The sequence below is a fragment of the Lemur catta genome, chromosome 1 (assembly GCF_020740605.2).
Source record: "Lemur catta isolate mLemCat1 chromosome 1, mLemCat1.pri, whole genome shotgun sequence".
In the NCBI taxonomy this organism is placed as follows: domain Eukaryota; kingdom Metazoa; phylum Chordata; class Mammalia; order Primates; family Lemuridae; genus Lemur; species Lemur catta.
In genome coordinates this window covers 23,715,429-23,734,850 of record NC_059128.1, presented here as the reverse complement: position 1 = coordinate 23,734,850, position 19,422 = coordinate 23,715,429, and the positions used below count along the sequence as shown (strand labels likewise).

Genomic DNA, 19,422 nt, shown 5'->3' with positions numbered 1-19,422 from the left:
AAAACACCATGAGAGCCGTCAAACTCAATAAGTGATAGGACTGCACCCTCAACAATTTCAGAATATAGAATCATCCCGTGATAAATGGAATGACTGTATAATTTGTCACCCAAACGGAATAGGGGCACTATTAATTAACTGGAACTGCAAGCAAACTGAGATATCTTGCACCCAACCATAAAGTACGTTCAATATGATTAAGAACATAAAAATAAACAAAAACAAATCACTATAAAAAAGAACAAGTCACTATTTTTTAAAAAAGATCTCTCCTCCACCCCTCAAGAATTTCTAAAAATGAAAAATATATAGTCACTGAAATTAAAGGCTCAATGGATAAATTCAACAGCACATTACAGACAGGTGAATAGAATTAGTGGAAAGCATATTTTATTTATCTTTGCAGCATAGGAAGATAAAGATATAGCAAATATAAAAGATAAAAGAATGAGTAGACTCAATGTTATAGCTAATAGAAGTTCCAAAAGGGGAAGATAATGAATGAACAGTGATATCTGAACAAATAATAGCAGACATATTCCTTGAATTCATGAATTCTCAGATACAGGAATCCTAGTACATCCTAAGTAAGGTAAATAAAAAGAAATCCACACTTGAATATATCACTGAAAAATACAGGAAGATCTTTAAAGTATTTAGGGAAAAAATGCAGAAATAGAGTTTGAATATTTTTAATGTAAATATTATTACATGTCAGGTATTATTCTCTAATTTCCCTTGTTTCCCTCTAAATATATCTTGGATTTCCTTCTATGACAGGACAAATAGATTTATCTCTTTCTCTTGAACTGCTGAGTGGTATCCCGTGTTATGGATTTAGTATAGTTTATTTAACATTTCCCTTTTGGGGGGAGGAGGAATTAAAATCATTTCTAATTTATCAATCTTTCAATTAATGTTTTAAAGGACTTTCTTGTACATGCAGCTTTTGGAAACATGATCTTGTATTTATAGATAGACACCCAAGAGCAGACTTAGTGAACATGAAGATGTATCCATTTTTGTGAACTTAAAAATGGATTTCCAAATTTCCCTTTAAGAAGACTGTACCACGTTACAATTCTACCAACAGACTTTCCCTGTACCATCCCCAGAAAGGTTATTATGCCCTTTTTATAATCTTGGCTATTCTTGTGCAGTTTCTCCTTTAGGTGAATTTTAGAATCATTTTGTCAAGTTCCATTTACAAAAACCTGTTGGGATTTTGGTTGGGGTTCCACTTAATATTCCAGATTAATTTAGGAAAGAATTGGCATAGTCACAATATTGAGTCTTCTCATTTAAGAACATAGTTTATCTCTCTGTTTCTTCAGGTCTTTTTTATATTCTTCAATAAAGTCTTAGAGTCGTCTATTATAAGTCTTGCATATTTCATACTAAGTTTATTTCTAGGTCTTTTATTATTTTATTTTATGTGTAGAACAGAATGTTTTTTTCTATCACATTTTCTAATTGGTTATTACTGGTGTGTCTGAAAGCTATTAATTTTTCTACATTGATCCTATATTCAGTCACTTCACTGAATTATCTTATTAGTTCTAATATTTTGTTAGTTAATTTTCTTGGATTATTTAGATAGGTGATCATATCTGTGAATAATGGGAGTTTTGTCTCTTTTTTTCCAATATTTATAGCTCCTAATGATTTTTCTGGTTGCATTTGCTAAGGCCCTAACATAATGTTAACACAATACAGAAAGGTCTTTGTAAAAATACAAATTACCCAGCCCTATCCCAGACTGCTGAATCGGAATCTTTAGGGGGAGGAATCTGGGAGTCTATATTTTTTTAAGCCTCCCAAATGATTCTCTTACAGTCATCTCTGCATTGTAAGTAGCCACTGATGTGAACACAATAATTTGAATAACTAATCACCTAATTTTATGCATTGGCTAGCTTATTATCTCATTTTATTGTACTGCTAACAGACACGGCCAGACAAGTGTTTGTGTTTCAGCAAATGCATTCATTCATTCACTCAGTAAGCATTTATTAAGCACCTGTCATGTGCCAAGCACTATTTAGGCGCTAGGGATACAAAGATTATTAAGGGTTCAAAGGAGAAAATTTGGGGATAAGGCTCTGTGTCATATATTTCCCAGAAATCACCAACGCTTTATACTGCTTAGCAGGGCCAGGACTAGGGTAAGAGGTGACGCACTTGCCTTGATTGCAAAATGTAAGGGGTATCAAAAAAACTCAGTAATCAAGTAAATAATATCATGATGTAACATTTTTAAAAAGCAAAATTAATGTAAAAGCATCCATGATGAACAAAATATCAAAATTTGAAACAAAAACGGGATCTAACAGGGATAGAACAGGCTGAAGTGATAAGGTCTAGTCATGCAAGTGCACAGGTAGATCCTGTCTTTATTTAAAATTCTAAAACTTTGTTCAACATAGATGACTTTGAATGAATTTTGATTTTTAAAAAATATTGTATTAAGATATTATTCTTATTTATTAATGAGTTTTTTTGGCATCCCTTAAATTTTACATCCACAGCAAGTGTCTCCCTTCACCCTGGTCCCAGCGCTACTTAGACTTGGATTAACATTTTTATAAGCTTACAGACTTTGGGAACTGGGCTAGAGGTTGATGCTGCCATTGCATGCACAGGGCGTGATGTACCAACTCCTGGAACTGCATGGCAGAGAGAGAAGGGAACATTAAAGGAGATGGTAAATAGTTGCCTTGTTTTCTTTTGTTTTCTTGTGTCCACAAAATATTTGCTTTAAGTACTTGCTACCTTTTCTATGTCTGGTTGTTCCAAAGGGAAGAGAACTGGCAGGGCTAGGATGGGGGAGGGTGAGGCGAGCCGCGGTCTGACCCACCACTCTCACTGCAGGAAACAACCTCAAGGATGAAGCCGCAGAGCTGCTCAGCCAAGCCCTGTCGGTAAGATGCTAGGGGCGAAGCCGAGCCACGTGGGACGTGTCCCCAGGAGATCTGGGCAACTCAGGGGCTGCTACGGGCACAGTGAAGTGAGGCCACTTGCATGGTTTAGGGAGCTGGGAGTGTTTAGCCAACGCCAGCAAAAGCTGCAGTAAGTGGTAGGGCTATTTGGATGGCACTAAGTTCTCCCGGAAGCCATCAACAGTGAAACAAAAATGACTAAGAAATTGTCTTCACCTGACTAAGAAATTGGTACATGGGAGCCCCCCAGCATACTGCCCTGAGATGAGTGAGATTCTTGCAATCAGAAGACAAAAATAAACTCTCTTTCTGCTGTTTCTCTAGACCAATTACCGAATTAAGAAGCTGGATCTCAGCTACAACCAATTCTCTGATACAGGAGGAGAGCACCTGGGACAGATGCTGGGTAGGTCTCCGTGGAGGGCAGGGGCTGGGTAGGGCCACCTGTCAGGGCTGAAGCTCCCTTTTTAAAATTACTTTCACATGATCCCGTTATAAAAGTGATGTAAACCGTGCCCGAAATACATTCAAAATGAAGCAAACACCTGGATGTGGGAAGTACAACTTTACAATGATTAGAACATATAGAGAAATAACTTGCTGACCACACGGAGGTTAAGGATTATTAACCACAGCACAATAAGCATAAACGGTAACAAAAACAATCCTTGTATTGGAAACAATACATTTGAAATATGCATATGATACAAGACACAAACCACAAACAACCTTAAAAGACAAGCAACAGACAGGGAATAGATATTTGCAGCATTTGTAGAAAAAAAGCATCCAGAATATTGCTGAAAGATCCTATAGTTCAGTTAGACAATGATAAAGACCCCAATAGAACAATAGTCAAAGCATATGGATAGCAAAGGAAGGAAGCCAAATGCCTAATCTCTTTACTAATTAGAGAAATAATGAAAAATAAAACAACAAAAGGATTCCCCTTGTCAGTTACCAAAGCTGTAAAAGTTTAAAGTCAGAGAATATCAAAGGGGACAGTAGGGAGAAATAAGAATATTCACAAGCTGTTAGGCGGGGGTACTTTAGAGAACAACTTGACGGTGCCTAGTAAAATTGAAAACGTGTATATTCTATGATGCGGCAATTCCCTGCCATAAAGGGGGATCGTCTCGGAGAAGCTCTCACACACGCAGAGAGAGAGGTGTGAGGAGGTTATTGGAGTGTTGTTATAAAAGATAAAAATAGAGCCAGGCATGGTGGCTCACGCCTGTAATCCTAGCACTCTAGGAGGCTGAGGCAGGAGGATCATTTGAGGTCAGGAGTTCGAGACCAGCCTGAGTAAGAGCGAGACCCCTGTCTCTACTAAAAAATAGAAAGAAATTAACTGGACAACTAAAAATATATACAGAAAATTAGCCAGGTGTGGTGGCGCATGCCTGTAATCCCCGCTACTCAGGAGGCTGAGGCAGAAGGATGGCTTGAGCCCAGGAGATGGAGGTTGTCATGAGCTAGGCTGACATCAGGGCACTCTAGCCCAGGCAACAGAGTGGGACTCTGTCTCAAAAAAAAAAAAAAAGGATCAACCTAAAGGCTCATCCCTGGGCAATTATCTTCATTTTACAGATAAGGAAACGAATAAAAGAAGGATAAGTAACCTGCCTGAGGTCACATAGCTAGTAAGTGGTGAGATCAGAATTAAATCCAAATCGTGTGGCCATTTAAGAGATGTAGGTGTGCAAGGTATAACTCACATGAGGGAATTGGCAGAGAAGAAATGAGGGTAAGAAGAGAGCAAGGGAGAGAGAGGAGGAAGAATGAAGGGAGGAGAAAGTGTGTTCCCAAAATTCTATAAGATGTATGTGCTTTACCAAAAATAGTCTGGTGGTTGACCCAGAGAAGCATGATTGGTACATAGTGCATCGTCCAAAAGAAATAAGATAAAATAAGGCATTTTTCTTGGGTCCAGAAGGCGAGTTCTGCCATTCAGTAATGGTTCAGGAGGACTTCAGCCTCTCCATCTGATAGTATCCTCGGCATAAATGCCCTCCCCAAATAAAACAACAATAATAATGTGTTTAAGCAGGATGTTTTCCCAACCTTATGCAGCATGTGAGGAAAAGCATCTCTAAATCAAAAAAAACTGTGATTTTTATGCAAACCCAGCTTCCCAACAAGCCTGATACCTCCCTACTTCCAGCTGATTGTGTCCCTAAGGCTCTCCTGGAGAGAAGTTCTGGAGTCACCACTGCTTCCATGACACTCCATGAAAAAGCAAGTGACTTGATACACCATGTCCATCCCAGCTTCCTATGTAAACACAGCCCCTGAATATGTTTTCCAGCTAACTCCATCTATTTTAATGCACAATATTCCACCAGACGGAAACACCTACAGGCATCTACCTCTTCCCGTATTCGGTACTGTTTCCTTAGGTAGAGTCCCAGACGTGTGATAGCGTAGACACTTTTTAATTGGAAAATACCTGTGATCAGATAATATTTGCTGAATAGATTATACCAATTGAGTTGGCACCTGCAGTATATGAGTAGGATTATTTCACTGCCTCTTTGCCAGCATTGGGAATCATCTTACGATTTTGTGCTTAAATGAATAACTGAAAAAAATTATTATCTGAGGGTTTTTCTTTGCATGACCATGGAGTGACCTTTATCCCCAGTGTCACAGAGGTCTGTTAACTCTGAGAACGGGTTTTCTGGGATGTGGGGGATGCCAAGCTGACTCCCCCCGCTCTCCCAGGCATCAATGTAGGGCTCACGTCGCTGGATCTGAGCTGGAATCACCTCCACATTCGGGGAACTGTGGCCTTGTGCAACGGTCTCCGGGTAAGGTGCTCTCTGGGAGTGGTGTGTTGAGCCCAGGTGAGGACGGCCAGGGCCTCCCGTCCTGTCCTGCCATCGTGAACCTCTTCCTCGTGGGCACCTCTGACGAGGGCATACTGAGCTCTCATCAAATGCTTTCCGTGTGTTGGTCTCCCTCCCACAATTCCTGGGTGCATGTTATTCCTTAGTATAAATCCTACCTACTGAGGCCTGGGATGGCATCTTTGGGGACACTTCAAGAGGGCAGTTTAATTGGGGATAGGGAATGACCAGAACCCAAAGGGAGTGAGTCTCAAGAGAATTTGAGGCTCTGAGTGCAGCTAGGAGGGCTCTGGGATGATCCCGGGGACCACGGAGTGCCCAGGCTGGGTGCCAGCAGGGGACAGGAATCAGGGCCCATCGGGCCGAATGAGTCCCAGGTGGCCTTGATGCTGGGTGCTGTTCTCCCCTCTCCTGGAGTCTAATGTGACCCTGAAGAAGCTGGATCTCTCCGTGAATGGCTTTGGGAACGAGGGGGCCATGGCCCTAGGGGAGGTCCTCAGACTCAACGGCTCCCTGACCTACCTAGACGTCAGCGGCAACGACATCAGCAACGAGGGAGCCTCCAGGATCAGCAGAGGACTGGAGTACAACGAAAACCTCAAAGTCCTGAAGGTAGTCTTTGCCTGAGCTGGAAGGGGCCATTCTGTGCATATGCATGTGTGTGTCTGTGTGTGTGTCAGTGTGTGTGTGTGTGGTGGGGTGAGGGCTGCAGGGTGATGGGCTGTGTATTCCTGGAGAGAATTGCTGGGGGCAGCTCTCTTTATGTCATATATGCATGTATTCTTGACCTTCTCTCTGCTGTAAACCCAGTGTCACCCCTGGGCTCTCCTGGTGCAGTGCAGGCATCTCCTAACTGGTCTTCCTTCCTCCCATCTGGGGCTCCTTCAGGCTCCTCTCCACATCGCAGCCAGAACATGCTTTTTGGACGCAAATCTGACTTCCATTCCCCTCCCCGCTACTCCCAGTGTCCTCTCTTTCCGGTCAGCCCCAGTGGCTTCCTGCTGCTCAAGCCCAATTCTCCAGCCCTCCAGCCTCCATCTGCCCCACGCTCTCCCCTGCCCTCCACCCAAGGCCGCTCGGGCTTCCCTCCGCTCCTTTTCTCCTTCCAGCACCTGGCCTGCCCCGTCCCTCTATGTATGCTCCTCTGCACCTGCTTCGAGCACAGCTCCTCAGAGAGCCCTGCCGGATCCTCTGTCTAGGGTAGCTGCTCCCAGAGCCCTACACACTCCTTCCGCAGAACTTGCTGCTCTTTCTGATCACACTGTCCCTTGAGTGGCTCTCGGATGGCCTGTCACCCCCACTAGTGTGAAAACCCCATAAGAACAAAGACTGTTTGGCTTTGCCCATTATGACACCTTTCACACCTAGCTCAGTGCTGGGTGCATGGCTGATGCCCAGTGAATACTTATTCAGTGAATGATTGAACACATATTTCTTTTTAAATGAATCTGCCTGTAGATGCTAACTTATAATGCAGACTCCACTGGGCAGTTGGGAAGCAGACGAAAGATGAGGACTTCTATAAATCCTTCCGCTTCCTGGGGCTCCTGCCATGAGCTGGGTCCCTTGTCAGATGCTCATTACTCACAGCCCAACTGACAAAGCAGGCTCTGTTGGCTCCACTTGTCAGATGCGAAAACTGAGGCTTTATGGCTAGCTCAGGCCACACAAGTAGCAAGAGGCAGAGGGAAGCCGGCTCTGTCTGGCTCTCTGTGGCAACAGCAACTCCCTCGAGACGAGAGGATGGCTGTGGGGACCACAGATGCGGTGGGAGGGAATGGGAGGGAGGAAACAGTGAGGATGAGCCTGCCACCCGAGGGGAGACAAGAAGGGACAAGAGGACACCAAATCCTGGCTGGCAGAAGGAGCATGGTGACCACAGACCAGACCAGGCTGGTCATCTGCTGACCAGGAGAGCTGGAAGTCCTGGCTGGGGTGGAGTGGGACAAGGCATAACTCAGAGAAGAGGGATTGCCCCAGGCTGAGGATGATTCAGCCTCACTGACCAATGAGGCCAAGGACAGTTCTGAAAATCTGAATTTTTAAAAAACTAAGAAGTTGCCAGCTGTGTGCATGGCTCACGCCTGTGATCCTAGCACTTTGGGAGGCAGAGGCGGGAGAATCGCTTCAGGTCAGGAGTTTTGAGACCAGCCTGAGCAAGACCGAGACCCCTTCTCTACTAAAAATAGAAAAATTAGCTGGGCGTGGTTGTATGTGCCTGTAGTCCCAGCTACTCTGGAGGCTGAGGCAGGAGGAGCACCTGAGCCCAGGAGTTTGAGGTTTCAGTGAGCTACGGTGACACTACTGCACTCTACCCGGGGCAACAGAGCGAGACTTTGTCTCAAAAAAAAAAAAAGAAAAAGAAAGAAAGAAAGAAAGAAAAGAAAAGGCTGGGTGCAGTGGCTCACGCCGGTAATCCTAGCACTCTGGGAGGCCGAGGCGGGAGGATCGCTCGAGGTCAGAAGTTCAAGACTGGCCTGAGCAAGAGCAAGACCCCATCTCTACTAAAAATAGAAAGAAATTATCTGGCCAACTAAAAATATATATATAGAAAAAATCAGCCAGGCATGGTGGCTCATGCCTGTAGTCCCAGCTACTTGGGAGGCTGAGGCAGTAGGATTGCTTAAGCCCAGGAGTTTGAGGTTGCTGTGAGCTAGGCTGACGCCATGGCACTCACTCTAGCCTGGGCAACAGAGCAAGACTCTGTCTCAGAAAAAAAAAAGAAAGAAAGAAAGAAAAGAAAAATTAGCCTGGTGCTACTGTGCCCTTCGTCCCACCTACTTGGGAGGCTGAGGCAGGAGAATCACTTGAGCCCAAGACTTTGAGATTGCTGGGAGCTATGAAGATGCCACTGCACTGGGTGACAGGGTGAGACCCTGTCTCAAAAAAAAAAAAAAAAAAGGTTTTAGCAAAATGGCAACAGGAGTTGTCTCTGGTTAGTGGGGTAGAGGAAACTCAAAGCATTTTTTACCTCTCTTCTAATTTTTCCACAATGACCATGTGTAATAAATATATTGGAATTTTTTTAAATGTTTTTAAAGTGAAAGAGAAAAGTTTAAGACAAAACTCTTAGTTTGGCCACAGGTGGAGACCACATCAACTTTGCCATAGGAATTATCTATTGTTCTCCACATCCAGCCCTAGAAGCCCTGCCCCTAGTCTTGGCAAAACAAGGAATTCCCCTCAGGAAGTGAATCCAGGCAAAGAATTCTAGATGCTGATCTCCATGAGGGCAGGGCCCGCATCTGTATTTCCCACTGGAGTACATCAGAGCCTGGGAAACAGCTGGGGTATGGTAGGTGCTCAGTGAAGCCACACAGCTGAAAGCCTTCAATAATGATAACTAATGTTCATTGACTACTTGCTATGTACCAGGCACTCTTTTCTTTTTTTTCTTTTTTTTTTTAAGACAGGTTCTCACTCTGTCGCCTGGGCTAGAGTGCAGTGGCATCATCATTGTTCACAGAAACCTCAAACTCCTGGACTCAACTGATCCTCCTGCCTCAGCTTCCCGAGTAGCTGGGACTACAGGCATGTGTCACCATGACCGGCTAATTTTTTCTATTTTTAGTTGTCTGGCTAATTTCTTTCTATTTTTAGAGACGGGGGTCTCACTCTTGCTCAGACTGGTCTCAAACCCCTGACCTCAAGCAATCCTCCCGCCTTGGCCTCCCAGAGTGCTAGGATTACAGGTGTGAGCCACCACACCCAGTCTCTTTTTAATTCTTTGCCTGAATTGGTATGTTGAGTCCTCAGAGCAGCCGTAGATGACAGGCATACAGTGGTCAGAGAATCAATGCTCCATATTCCTGCTGTTAACCTCTATCCATGCTTCAGTGGCTGCCAGCACCATTAGGATAATATCTTAATTCCTTAGCTAGGCCCACAAGGTCCTCCATGGTGTGGCCCATCCCAGCTCTGTGGCCTCATCTCTCTGCACCAGCTCACCAACACCACGTGCTGTTTCACATCTCTACGCCTTTGCACGTAACCTTCTTGTCTCTGGTGAGGCTCATTCCTTCCTCTGGTTCTGCTCCCCCTTCTTCAGACCCAACTAATTCTCATTAGTCCTGCAAGGCTTAGCTCATCATCCCTCCTCTGTGCTGCATGCTCCTCTCCTTGCTCCTGCAGTACCCGTGGGTACCTCTGTCATTTAAGTCATCACATTTCTGTTGCTGTTGGCTTGTTTACCTGTCTCCTGTGGCTAGAGCATTAAGCTACCTGAGGGCAAAAAATCTGTCATGTCTTCCTGTGCATCCCTTAGCCGGGTCGCTGGCATATGGCAGGCCTCTAGTAAATATGTGTTGAAGGGATAGACAGATGGACGGATGGGTGGATGAGCAGTGAGATGGACAGGCGGATAGATGGATGGATGGATGGATGGACAGATAAATGGATGGATGGAGGAGCAGTGAAATGGACAGATGGTTGAATAGACGGATGGATGGATGAATGGATGACAGGTAGATGGATGAATGGATGGATAAGCAGTGATATGGGCAGGTGGATGGATGGATGGATAAATGGATGGATGGATGAATGAGCAGTAAGATGGTTGGATGGGTAGACAGACAGATGGGCAGACAGACAGATGGGCAGGCAGACAAGTACTGAAAGAAAAGTCTTGGAGGAAGACAGAGGTTGTGATTTGATGAGAACTGGACACCGTGCTCTAAGCCAGCCTCTCCAGCCCCCAACTCAGCCTCCTCTTGTCTTGCCCCTCCCTCTATAGCTTTTCCTGAATCCTATCAATGTGGACGGGGCTGTTTTACTTATCCTGTCCATCAAGAGGAACCCCAAATCCCATATGGAAGAGCTTGACATTTCCGTAAGTGATCAAATGGTGGTTGCTTGCACCAGGGTGTGAGCAGTGACCATTCCCACTCTGTGTTGGTCAGGGCCCGTGGCTCTGTCCCTTACAGGCCCTCACACAAATGCTCCAGGAAACTGTCCCTCCTTTTGGTAGAGCTCTGCCCTTTCCAGGGATCCTTCCAGGAGGAGTAGCCGTTCAGTCAATAACATCTCAGTGTGAAACAATTTACCAGATCCTAGAAACCCAGGCTGTGAACACCTGGGACTAGAGATAAGGAAACACCAAAAAGAAAGGCAGGAAGATCCCAAAACAGACTTTACCATCAGCCTTGCTAATGAATGGCTCTGGATCCCAGAATGGTTTCAGAGTCATGGGGTTTTTAGAATCCTAAATATATAAACTTGTAATTTCATTTCATGACTTGGCCTATTGTACTCAGAGTAGTATTAGTGGGTGGAAATCTCTTGATGAAGGAGGAAAGCCTCCTGCCAGGTACTCTTGCCCGAATCAGCAGGAGGTGGTGGCTGGTAATAGCAATATCCTACTCTTGTCTACCATTGTATACTCTTTTTTCTCCAAAGTGATTTTATATGCACCAGCTCATTTGATCCTACTCTAGACGGTAGGTAGAGTACTGTATTCATTTCCTAGATCTCTTGTGACAAAGTACCATAAACTGAGTGGCTTAAGCAACAGAAATGTATTAGCTCACGGTTCTGGAGGCTGGAAGTCCAAGAACAAAGTGTTAGCAGGGTTAGTTTCTTCTGAGGGCAGTGAGGGAGAATTTGTTCTAGACCTCTCTCTTCACCTCTGGTGGTTTGCTGGCAGTCTTTGGTGCCCTTTTGCTTGTAGAAGCATCACCCCAATCTCTGCCTTTACCTTCCCACAGTATCTCCCTGGGAGATGCACCCTTTTAATAAGGACATGGTCAAATTGGATTAGCACCCACCCTAAAGACCTCATTTTAATTTGGTCACCTGCAAAGACCCTATTTCCAAACAAATTCACATTCACTGGTCCTGGGGCTTAGAACTTCAGCATCTTTTGAGGAAAGGGAGCAAAATTCAACCCATAACAAGCACTTTTCCTCATTTTCCCATTTTACATATAAGGAAACTGAAACAGAGAGGTTAGGTCATTTGCCCAGGGTCCACAGCAAGTGAGAAACACAGCAAGGAGTAAACCCAGGGCTTCTGCCTCCTACTCTAGAGTTCTATAAAGGTACGATGTTAAAGTCCTTTTACATTTTTAATGCCACACAGGATGTTTTGTAAGACTATTTTAATGCTTTGCAATTATATCAGTGACATTATTTTGAATATTTAAACTCAAGCTCCTTAGACATGAATGATTAGTAAAATTTGGATTTCTATTTGCCACAGATTTTAAGACATTATAAAAATATAGCTCCTTTTCTTTTTTTTTGAGACAGAGTCTCACTCTGTTGCCCGGGCTAGAGTGAGTGCCGTGGCGTCAGTCTAGCTCACAGCAACCTCAAACTCCTGGGCTCCAGCAATCCTCCTGCCTCAGCCTCCCAAGTAGCTGGGACTACAGGCATGCACCACCATGCCCGGCTAACTTTTTTTTTCTATATATTTTTAGTTGTCCAGATAATTTCTTTCTATTCTATTCTCTCTACTAAAGATGGGGGTCTCGCTCTTGCTCAGGCTGGTCTCGAACTCCTAACCTCGAGTGATCCTCCCACCTCAGCCTCCCAGAGTGCTAGGATTACAGGCGTGAGCCACCGTGCCCGGCCTGCTTTGCTTTTCACTTCGTTCCTTCACCCCTCCCTTCCTTCCTGCCCCAGGTCACTGTGTGCTCCTGGGTCTGCCTCCCCAGAAGCTCTTTCCCCACCCTCATGCTGTGGTTCTGACCGTGCACCCCAAGATGCTTCCTTGGCCCCCACCCTGCCCTGCCTCCGAATCTCAGCTGCAAATTCAGATTTTGTTCGCATTTGTTTTTCCCCCGCACAGTACAGGTTGGAAGGTGTGGACCCAGGCACTGCCTTGGTGTGTTTGAGGGAGCATTAGAAATGGTGCTAATTAGGCCCTAGATGGCACATAAACCTGTGAGCTGCGACCACGGTGGCACTTAACCAGCCTCCCAGAACACATCAGTCTGAGTGAGTTAGCCTTTTGCTTCCCTTTTGTCAGCCATGCTGCCATAACTCTAAATGGTGTTAGAATTCCTCCTTTGTAGATGCTTCTAGAAGATTCTCCGAATATCTACAAAGCCTTTAGCCCTTCAGCATGGGTTTAATTCTTTGAAAAGGCAAAAGGTACTCAGAACCACATCTGAGGAATGAAGCAGATTGATCAAACTGGTGGAGGTCGGGTTTGATCAAACACTATTTCACAGAACACATTTTCTCCTATGTCCTATAAACCTGCTGTCCCCAACTGGGCCACAGAGCTCCGCTGCCCTCCTCTCCCCGTCCATGGAAAAATTGTCTTCCATGAAACCGGTCCCTGGTGCCAAAAAGGTTGGGGACTGGTGCTATAAACCAGTTCTGAGGGCACTTCCAAAAAGGGAGGTTCTCAATTTGTTTTGAGTCACTTGTTAGAATAAGGGATCCTCTTCCGGGGCCCTGCTCTGAAGAACAACACTCACGGAGGTATGGACATTTCAGATTATTTGTTTAAGGACCAGTCTTGTGGACGGGTGTGGTGACTCATGCCTGTAATCCTAACACTTTGGGAGGCCTAGGCGGGCAGGAGGATGGCTTAAGGTCAGGAGTTCGAGACCAGCCTGAGCAAGAGCGAGATTCTGTCTCTTCTAAAAATAGAAAAAAATAGTTGGGCATGTGGTGTGCACTTGTAGTCCCAGCTACTCGGGAGGCTGAGGCAGGAGGATCACTTGAGCCTGGGAATTTGAGGTTGTTGTGAGCTAGGTTGATGTCATGGCACTCTAGCCCCAGTCACAGGTGAGACTCTGGCTCAAAACAAAAAGGCACTTACACACACCATCTGAGAACAGAGCTGTCTACACAGGAGCACAGCAGGGAAAAAAGAAAAAAAAAAAAAAAGGGAACAGAGCTGAGCCGGCAGTAGGTGACAGGCCACCAGCACTCAATGAAACATCTGATCAAAATTAAGTAAGAAACTTACAAGTCAAATCACAAGCTCTGAAACACCAGAGCTCTCCCAATCTAGGAGTAGCACTGCAGAACAAATTGGAAAAGACAAAACTTCCCAGCTTTGGCTTGGGTGGGAGGGAGAGGACCCACTGGCTGGGCAGGGAGATGGCACAGTGGTGGTGCGCTTGTCATGATGGGTCCCCTCTCTCCCTGCCACAGAACGTGCTGGTAACTGAGCAGTTCGTGAAAACACTGGATGGAGTATATGCTGTTCACCCGCAGTTGAACGTGCTGTACAAGGCAATGCAAGGCCTCTCTGTCAAGAAAACCCTCTTCTTGTGGACAAACCCCTTGAAACTGATCCAGGTGAGCTCCTGCCTTCCTCCCAGCCCTCCAGGGAGCCCTAGAGAAAGCTGGCCTTTGGCTCCACCCAAAGTGTCTGTACAATCCTCTCTGCCAAGGAACGTCTCAGTCCCCGGCCCTGCAGACGTGGAGTATCCCCTGCAGATACTGGATTCCCCAGCAGTGCTTCCCAACTTCCAGAGAAAGGGCAAGGGCTGAGATCTGGCTGAAGTGGGAGGGGCTTGGCACAGGATGCACTCACCTGCCCAGGCTCCTCCACCTGCCAATGTATGACCAAGGGCGAGTCACTGAGGCTCTCTGTCCCTCAGTCTCCCCACCTGTAGAATGGGCATAACAGTGGTACCCCACTGTAGTAGGATTGCTTGGAAGATTAAATTATGTAATATGCATGCAGTGCTTAGAAGAATGCCTGGTATATAATAAGCACCCAATAAGCACAGGTTCTTTCTGACAGCTGGTAAGGATGCCAAGGCCTCCCTGTGGTCAGGATGGCTATTTTGTGGCTTCAGCTAAAAAGGGACATTTGAGTCATTTATTTCTAGCGGAAACTTGGACCTGGCTCACCTTTTCTTAGATTATCTCTGGCAATCACAGGAGGCGGATGTAATGGCGGAAATATAAAATCAGTGAATATTAGAGCTGACAGGGACATTATTGCTCTTCTAGTCCCCATTACCCAGAGCAGTGACCTGGCCTCTCGCCCACTGGTGGGAATGAGGAGCCTGCAGTTGGCTGCAGACCAGTTGCTGTCTGAGGAAGCAGGAACAGAGCGATTGGGTGCAAATGCAGGTTCTGCAGGATGTGTGCCCCCAGGGCCGTTTCCTGCCCCTGGTGGGTCTGCTCTGTGCCTCAGTTTCTGGGACTAAATAAAAGAGCTTTTGCGTGAACAGTATTGTGGTGTGGGAAGTTCTAGAAAACAACAGGATATCAAGTATTTTTATGAGTCATATGACCTCAGATGGAACCACCAAGCGCAAACCTATTTTACAAGGGGAGCAGGGTGCTCCCGCAAGCAGGAATGGAGTTGTCTAATGCAAAGTGGGGACCCCACCCCTTGTGTTAAAGCAGCTATGGAAGAAGAACCTTGGAGTAGAAACCAAATAGGACCCGCACTGTAAAACACAGTCCTTCCCCTCAGGGGGCAAACAATCTGGTTGGAAATATGGGATAGATTCAGAAGTGACTCGCAGAAAGTGCCATGATAAACAAGTGACGAAGGCAGCAAATATAATAAGAATGCACACTGGAGATCCGGGTAGGATTGGGTGAACAGAAAAGGAGGACTTCCTGGCCAACATGTGTTGGGGAAGAGAGCAAAGCATCCAGGTGACCCGCAGGGCCTGGGAGGGAGTTCTGGGAAGAGGGTCCTGCTGGGAGAACCTCCGAGGTGGGATGGCACACAGCATGTTTAGGGGATGTGAACAGAACCTCATGGCTCCAACAAAAGAGCCACACAGCTCCAGGCTCACAGAGAAGCCTTAAAGTCAAAGCTGGTGAAGGAGGTCGGACGGATGTGGCAGTCCTCACATTCTAGGCTCAGAGCTCAGGTGTGATTTCACCGGAAGTCCAGAGCAAACAAGAGCTGCTGAGCAGTGGATGTGCTGTGAGCCCAGCAGGACCGAGAGGTGACTTTCCTGGCAATGGGGAGTGGAAGGAACTGAAGTGGGTAGAGGCAAGAGTGGGAAAACAAGTGGGGATGCCATTGTAGTATTCCAGATGTGGAATGATGACTTGGCTGAGAATGGCAATGGAAGTAAAGGACAGATGCAAGAGATTTCACTATGGAAACAGCTCCAGGACTTGGGGAATGGTTGGGTATGGAGTGTGGGTTTGCATGCGCATATGTGCGTGCGTGTGTGTGTGTGTGTGTGTGTGTGTGTGTGTGTGTTAGGAGAAGAAAGGCCTGTCCTGATAAGATAGACCCAAAGTTAACCCAAAAATTCAAGCCCAGGGGGCAAAAAAGGTGGTGGCACTGGCAGAGGCAGGGAAGTACAGGTGGGAAAGTGGCCGCCACCTGGCCCTGCTGCACATTTCAGGGCCCCTGGCTTTCTCCCTGCTCCTCTTTGCATCAGTTTTCTCATAACTCCAGGCCTGTGCACGTGTAGCTCCTTCTACCAGGAACACGCTTATCCTTGCCCTCTGTGTCTGCTTGTTCCTACTCGTGCTCCAGGTCTCTACTCAAGTGCCACTTCCTTGGGGACCCCTTCTCAGATTCCCTAGTCGAGAGTAAATGGCCTTGCCATGTGCTCCTGTGCCTCGGCTTTACCCTTCCATCGGGACACTGTGAACTGCTCTGGGGCAGGGGCTGTGCTGGGCCTTGTCAATAGCACCCACCACAGAAGTGACAGCCCTGATTCTGGTCAAGGTGCTGACCACAGGGTCTATGGCAAACCTATCAGTGCAGCAAGACCCTGCCAAGGGGCTTTTGAAAGTAGGAGAGGAAGCGAAACAAAAGATGATTTTTTAAAAAGGACCCAAGAGAATATTTTAGTGACATTGAAAAGGTATTCACGGTGTGTTCATACAGTGCATTTTACAAAACAGTAGCTGTAGTGGAAAGATGATAGGTAGATGTTAGATGTTAGACAGATAGATGTTACATGGACATTAATAGACAGATATCAGATAGATGGATAGATAAAAGGATACACATCAAGACGTTACCTCTGGATGGTGACATTGGACTTGTGGACTTTTACTTTCTTCTGCTAATCTACAATTGTCTTACAAGGTGAGCAGTAATATAGCTGACTCTTGAAAGACACGGGTTTGAACCGTGCACTTCTACTTACACAAGGAGTTTTTTTTCAGTAAGTCCAGTTGGCCTTCCATATCCACAGGTTCTGCATATGCAGCCACATGTGGCTGGAAAATACAGTATTCACAGGATGCAAAACCGATGGGTACAGAGGGCCTGCCGAAGCCCCAGGGCCCATGTTTTTGTGTCCGTGGGTTCGCAAGGCCTACTGCAGAACCTGACCATCCTCGGATTTTGGTATTGATGGGGGTCTGGAACCAATGCTCTGTGGATACTGAAGGAGGACTGTATTTTTGAAATGAGAACAATGAAATATTATTTTTAAATATATTCTAACAAAGCATGTCTCCATGTGAGCATTTGTGTGGAGCAGTGAGAATCCAGGGAAGGCCTAGAGCCTGTCCAACCAGCACACTATGTGGCTAGGATTTAACTTTCTTCTCTAACAACATCCCACCCACCAGCCACAGCGCACCATCGATACCAGTCTTAACAGAGGTCATCGCAAACCCGAATCACACATGTGCATATGACCCCAAGCCCTGTCCCCTGGATGCTGTGGCACCTTAGCAGCATTGACTTCAGCCCTTCCACCCTGGGAATGAACGGAGCTTCTGCTCAGTGGGGTGGGAGAACCTGGGTGGACACACAAGAACCATCACAGGTGCTCGTGTCTGGCTCCCGGTTCTCCTCAGCCTTTCTGGGCCTGGGAGCTGGGGCTGCCTTCGGAGGAGGGGAGAGGAGTTGTGGCCATTGCTATAAGGACAAGTGTTTGCACCGGGTGTCTCCCGCTTCTCTCAGAACTATGCAGACCAGCAAAACATCACAGTGGTGGACTTCCTCAAGAGCTTGAACCCCGCCGGGACAATGAAAATGCGTGTGGGCGAGTTCCGGAAAGCTATGGTACAGGTATGCCGATTCCTGGGGGCCACAGGCACTGTGCGTGTGTCACAGAGAGAGTGCGCAAGCCCTTCCGAGAGTTTCCTGGGTTTGACTGTGGGACACTCACCTCATTTATCTGGACCCAGAAAGGAACCTGAGACCTCCCTCAACCCTTGCTGGAGTCATTCTCTGTGCTGTATAGCTCGAAGCCACTGATGACCCCAGATGCCACCCAAAGGCAGCTGTTCTATCTTGAGGTCTTTCTCCCATTGCGTTTGGCTATCGGGCAGATAAAAAGAGAGTGAGAGGCCGGGCGCGGTGGCTCACGCCTGTAATCCTAGCACTCTGGGAGGCTGAGGTGGGTGGATCGCTGGAGGTCAGGAGTTCAAGACCAGCCTGAGCAAGAGCGAGATCCCGTCTCTACTAAAAATAGAAAGAAATTATCTGGACAACTAAAAATATATATAGAAAAAAATTAGCCAGGCATGGTGGCTCATGCCTGTAGTCCCAGCTACTTAAAAGGCTGAGGCAGAAGGATTGCTTGAGCCCAGGAGCTTGAGGTTGCTGTGAGCTAGGCTGATGCCATGGCACTCTAGCCTGGGCAACAGAGTAAGACTCTGTCTCAAAAAAAAAAAAAAAAAGAGAGAGTGGGAGAAGATCACATGCCAAAGCCCCAATATTTCCACCTTTGGCCATATCCTCTTGCCTGAAATCCCTCATGCCCCTCACCCCCATATGATAAAGGTGCAGAAGGCCCCCTGAAATGCATCCTTGAAGGCATCCATCATCACAGCATCCTAGGAGGGAACTGGGCCCTGCAAGAATAGGACCCAGGAGGAGACATGCTGGGGGCCCAGGCCCATGGTGAGGAGGGCTGGCCAGGACTCAGTAGCTGCAGAGGAGAGCTCTGTCCACCCCAGGGCCACCCCTTTCACCTGACCCTGACCTCCAGCCTTCTTATTGCTCCCCAGAAAAGGGAGGCCTTCTGGGGCCTGGGCAGTGACCCATGGGCAGGAGGCTTCTTCCACCCCTCCATGTTGTGAGTTCAGTTTCCTCTGAGCTCACTCTCGGTTGCCATTCATGGTCCCAAGAGGAGTCGGGCATTACGTGGTGTCTGTGTGTGTAAGAGAGAGAGAGAGAGAGAGTGATAGAGAGAATGGAGGGGTGTCTGGAGAGCGGATGAACATAGAGCTCTATTAACCACACGTGTTCCATCTACATCCTCAGCAAAACAAGGTCCCTCTGAACCGGTACCAAGTCGAGGAGCTGATAAAGAGACTGGATGAGAAGACAGGCATGGTGAACTTCAGGTCAGCCCTGCCCAACAGCCACCCCCAGCGCACTATGAGGGGCCCTGGCTGGGTGGATGTGAGCTCCCAGGCCGCCCCGTCTGCGTTTGCTTAGTGAGGGCCTCCCCCACCCTGCAGGAACTGGCTGCCTTTTCCCTGCACCGCAGGGCCAGGCCCCACGGTTCACCCTTCTCACCTTCAACTCACTTGTTTAGCAAAGCTTGAGCCCTGCCATGTGCTGCCGGCTGCCGGGCCACACGCTAGGCATGCTGGCAGAAGGAGCTGCAGCCCAGCACGCACGGCCCTGTGGGAGGTGACGCCAGGAGCACACAGTCGGGCCTCTCAGCGTGAGCAGAGCCGTGGGGCATGCTCCAGGCACCCTTGGACCCTAAAGAGGAGGCACCACTCAGGCGGGAGGCAGTGATGTTTCAGCAAGTCCGGCCTGGCAGAGAG

At 47.0% G+C, this 19,422-nt stretch overlaps 1 protein-coding gene across 1 annotated transcript in view; it reads left to right on the top strand.

Annotated features, from left to right (window-relative positions):
- LRRC74A (leucine rich repeat containing 74A) overlaps positions 1–19,422 on the top strand; it is a 31,596-nt gene that overhangs the window by 9,990 nt on the left and 2,184 nt on the right. The window contains exons 6-13 of the mRNA XM_045547046.1: positions 2,872–2,921; positions 3,264–3,345; positions 5,664–5,749; positions 6,206–6,400; positions 10,521–10,616; positions 13,897–14,043; positions 17,600–17,707; positions 18,908–18,990. Coding sequence (XP_045403002.1) covers positions 2,872–2,921; positions 3,264–3,345; positions 5,664–5,749; positions 6,206–6,400; positions 10,521–10,616; positions 13,897–14,043; positions 17,600–17,707; positions 18,908–18,990 — 847 coding nt within the window. The remainder of the gene's footprint in view (positions 1–2,871; positions 2,922–3,263; positions 3,346–5,663; positions 5,750–6,205; positions 6,401–10,520; positions 10,617–13,896; positions 14,044–17,599; positions 17,708–18,907; positions 18,991–19,422) is intronic.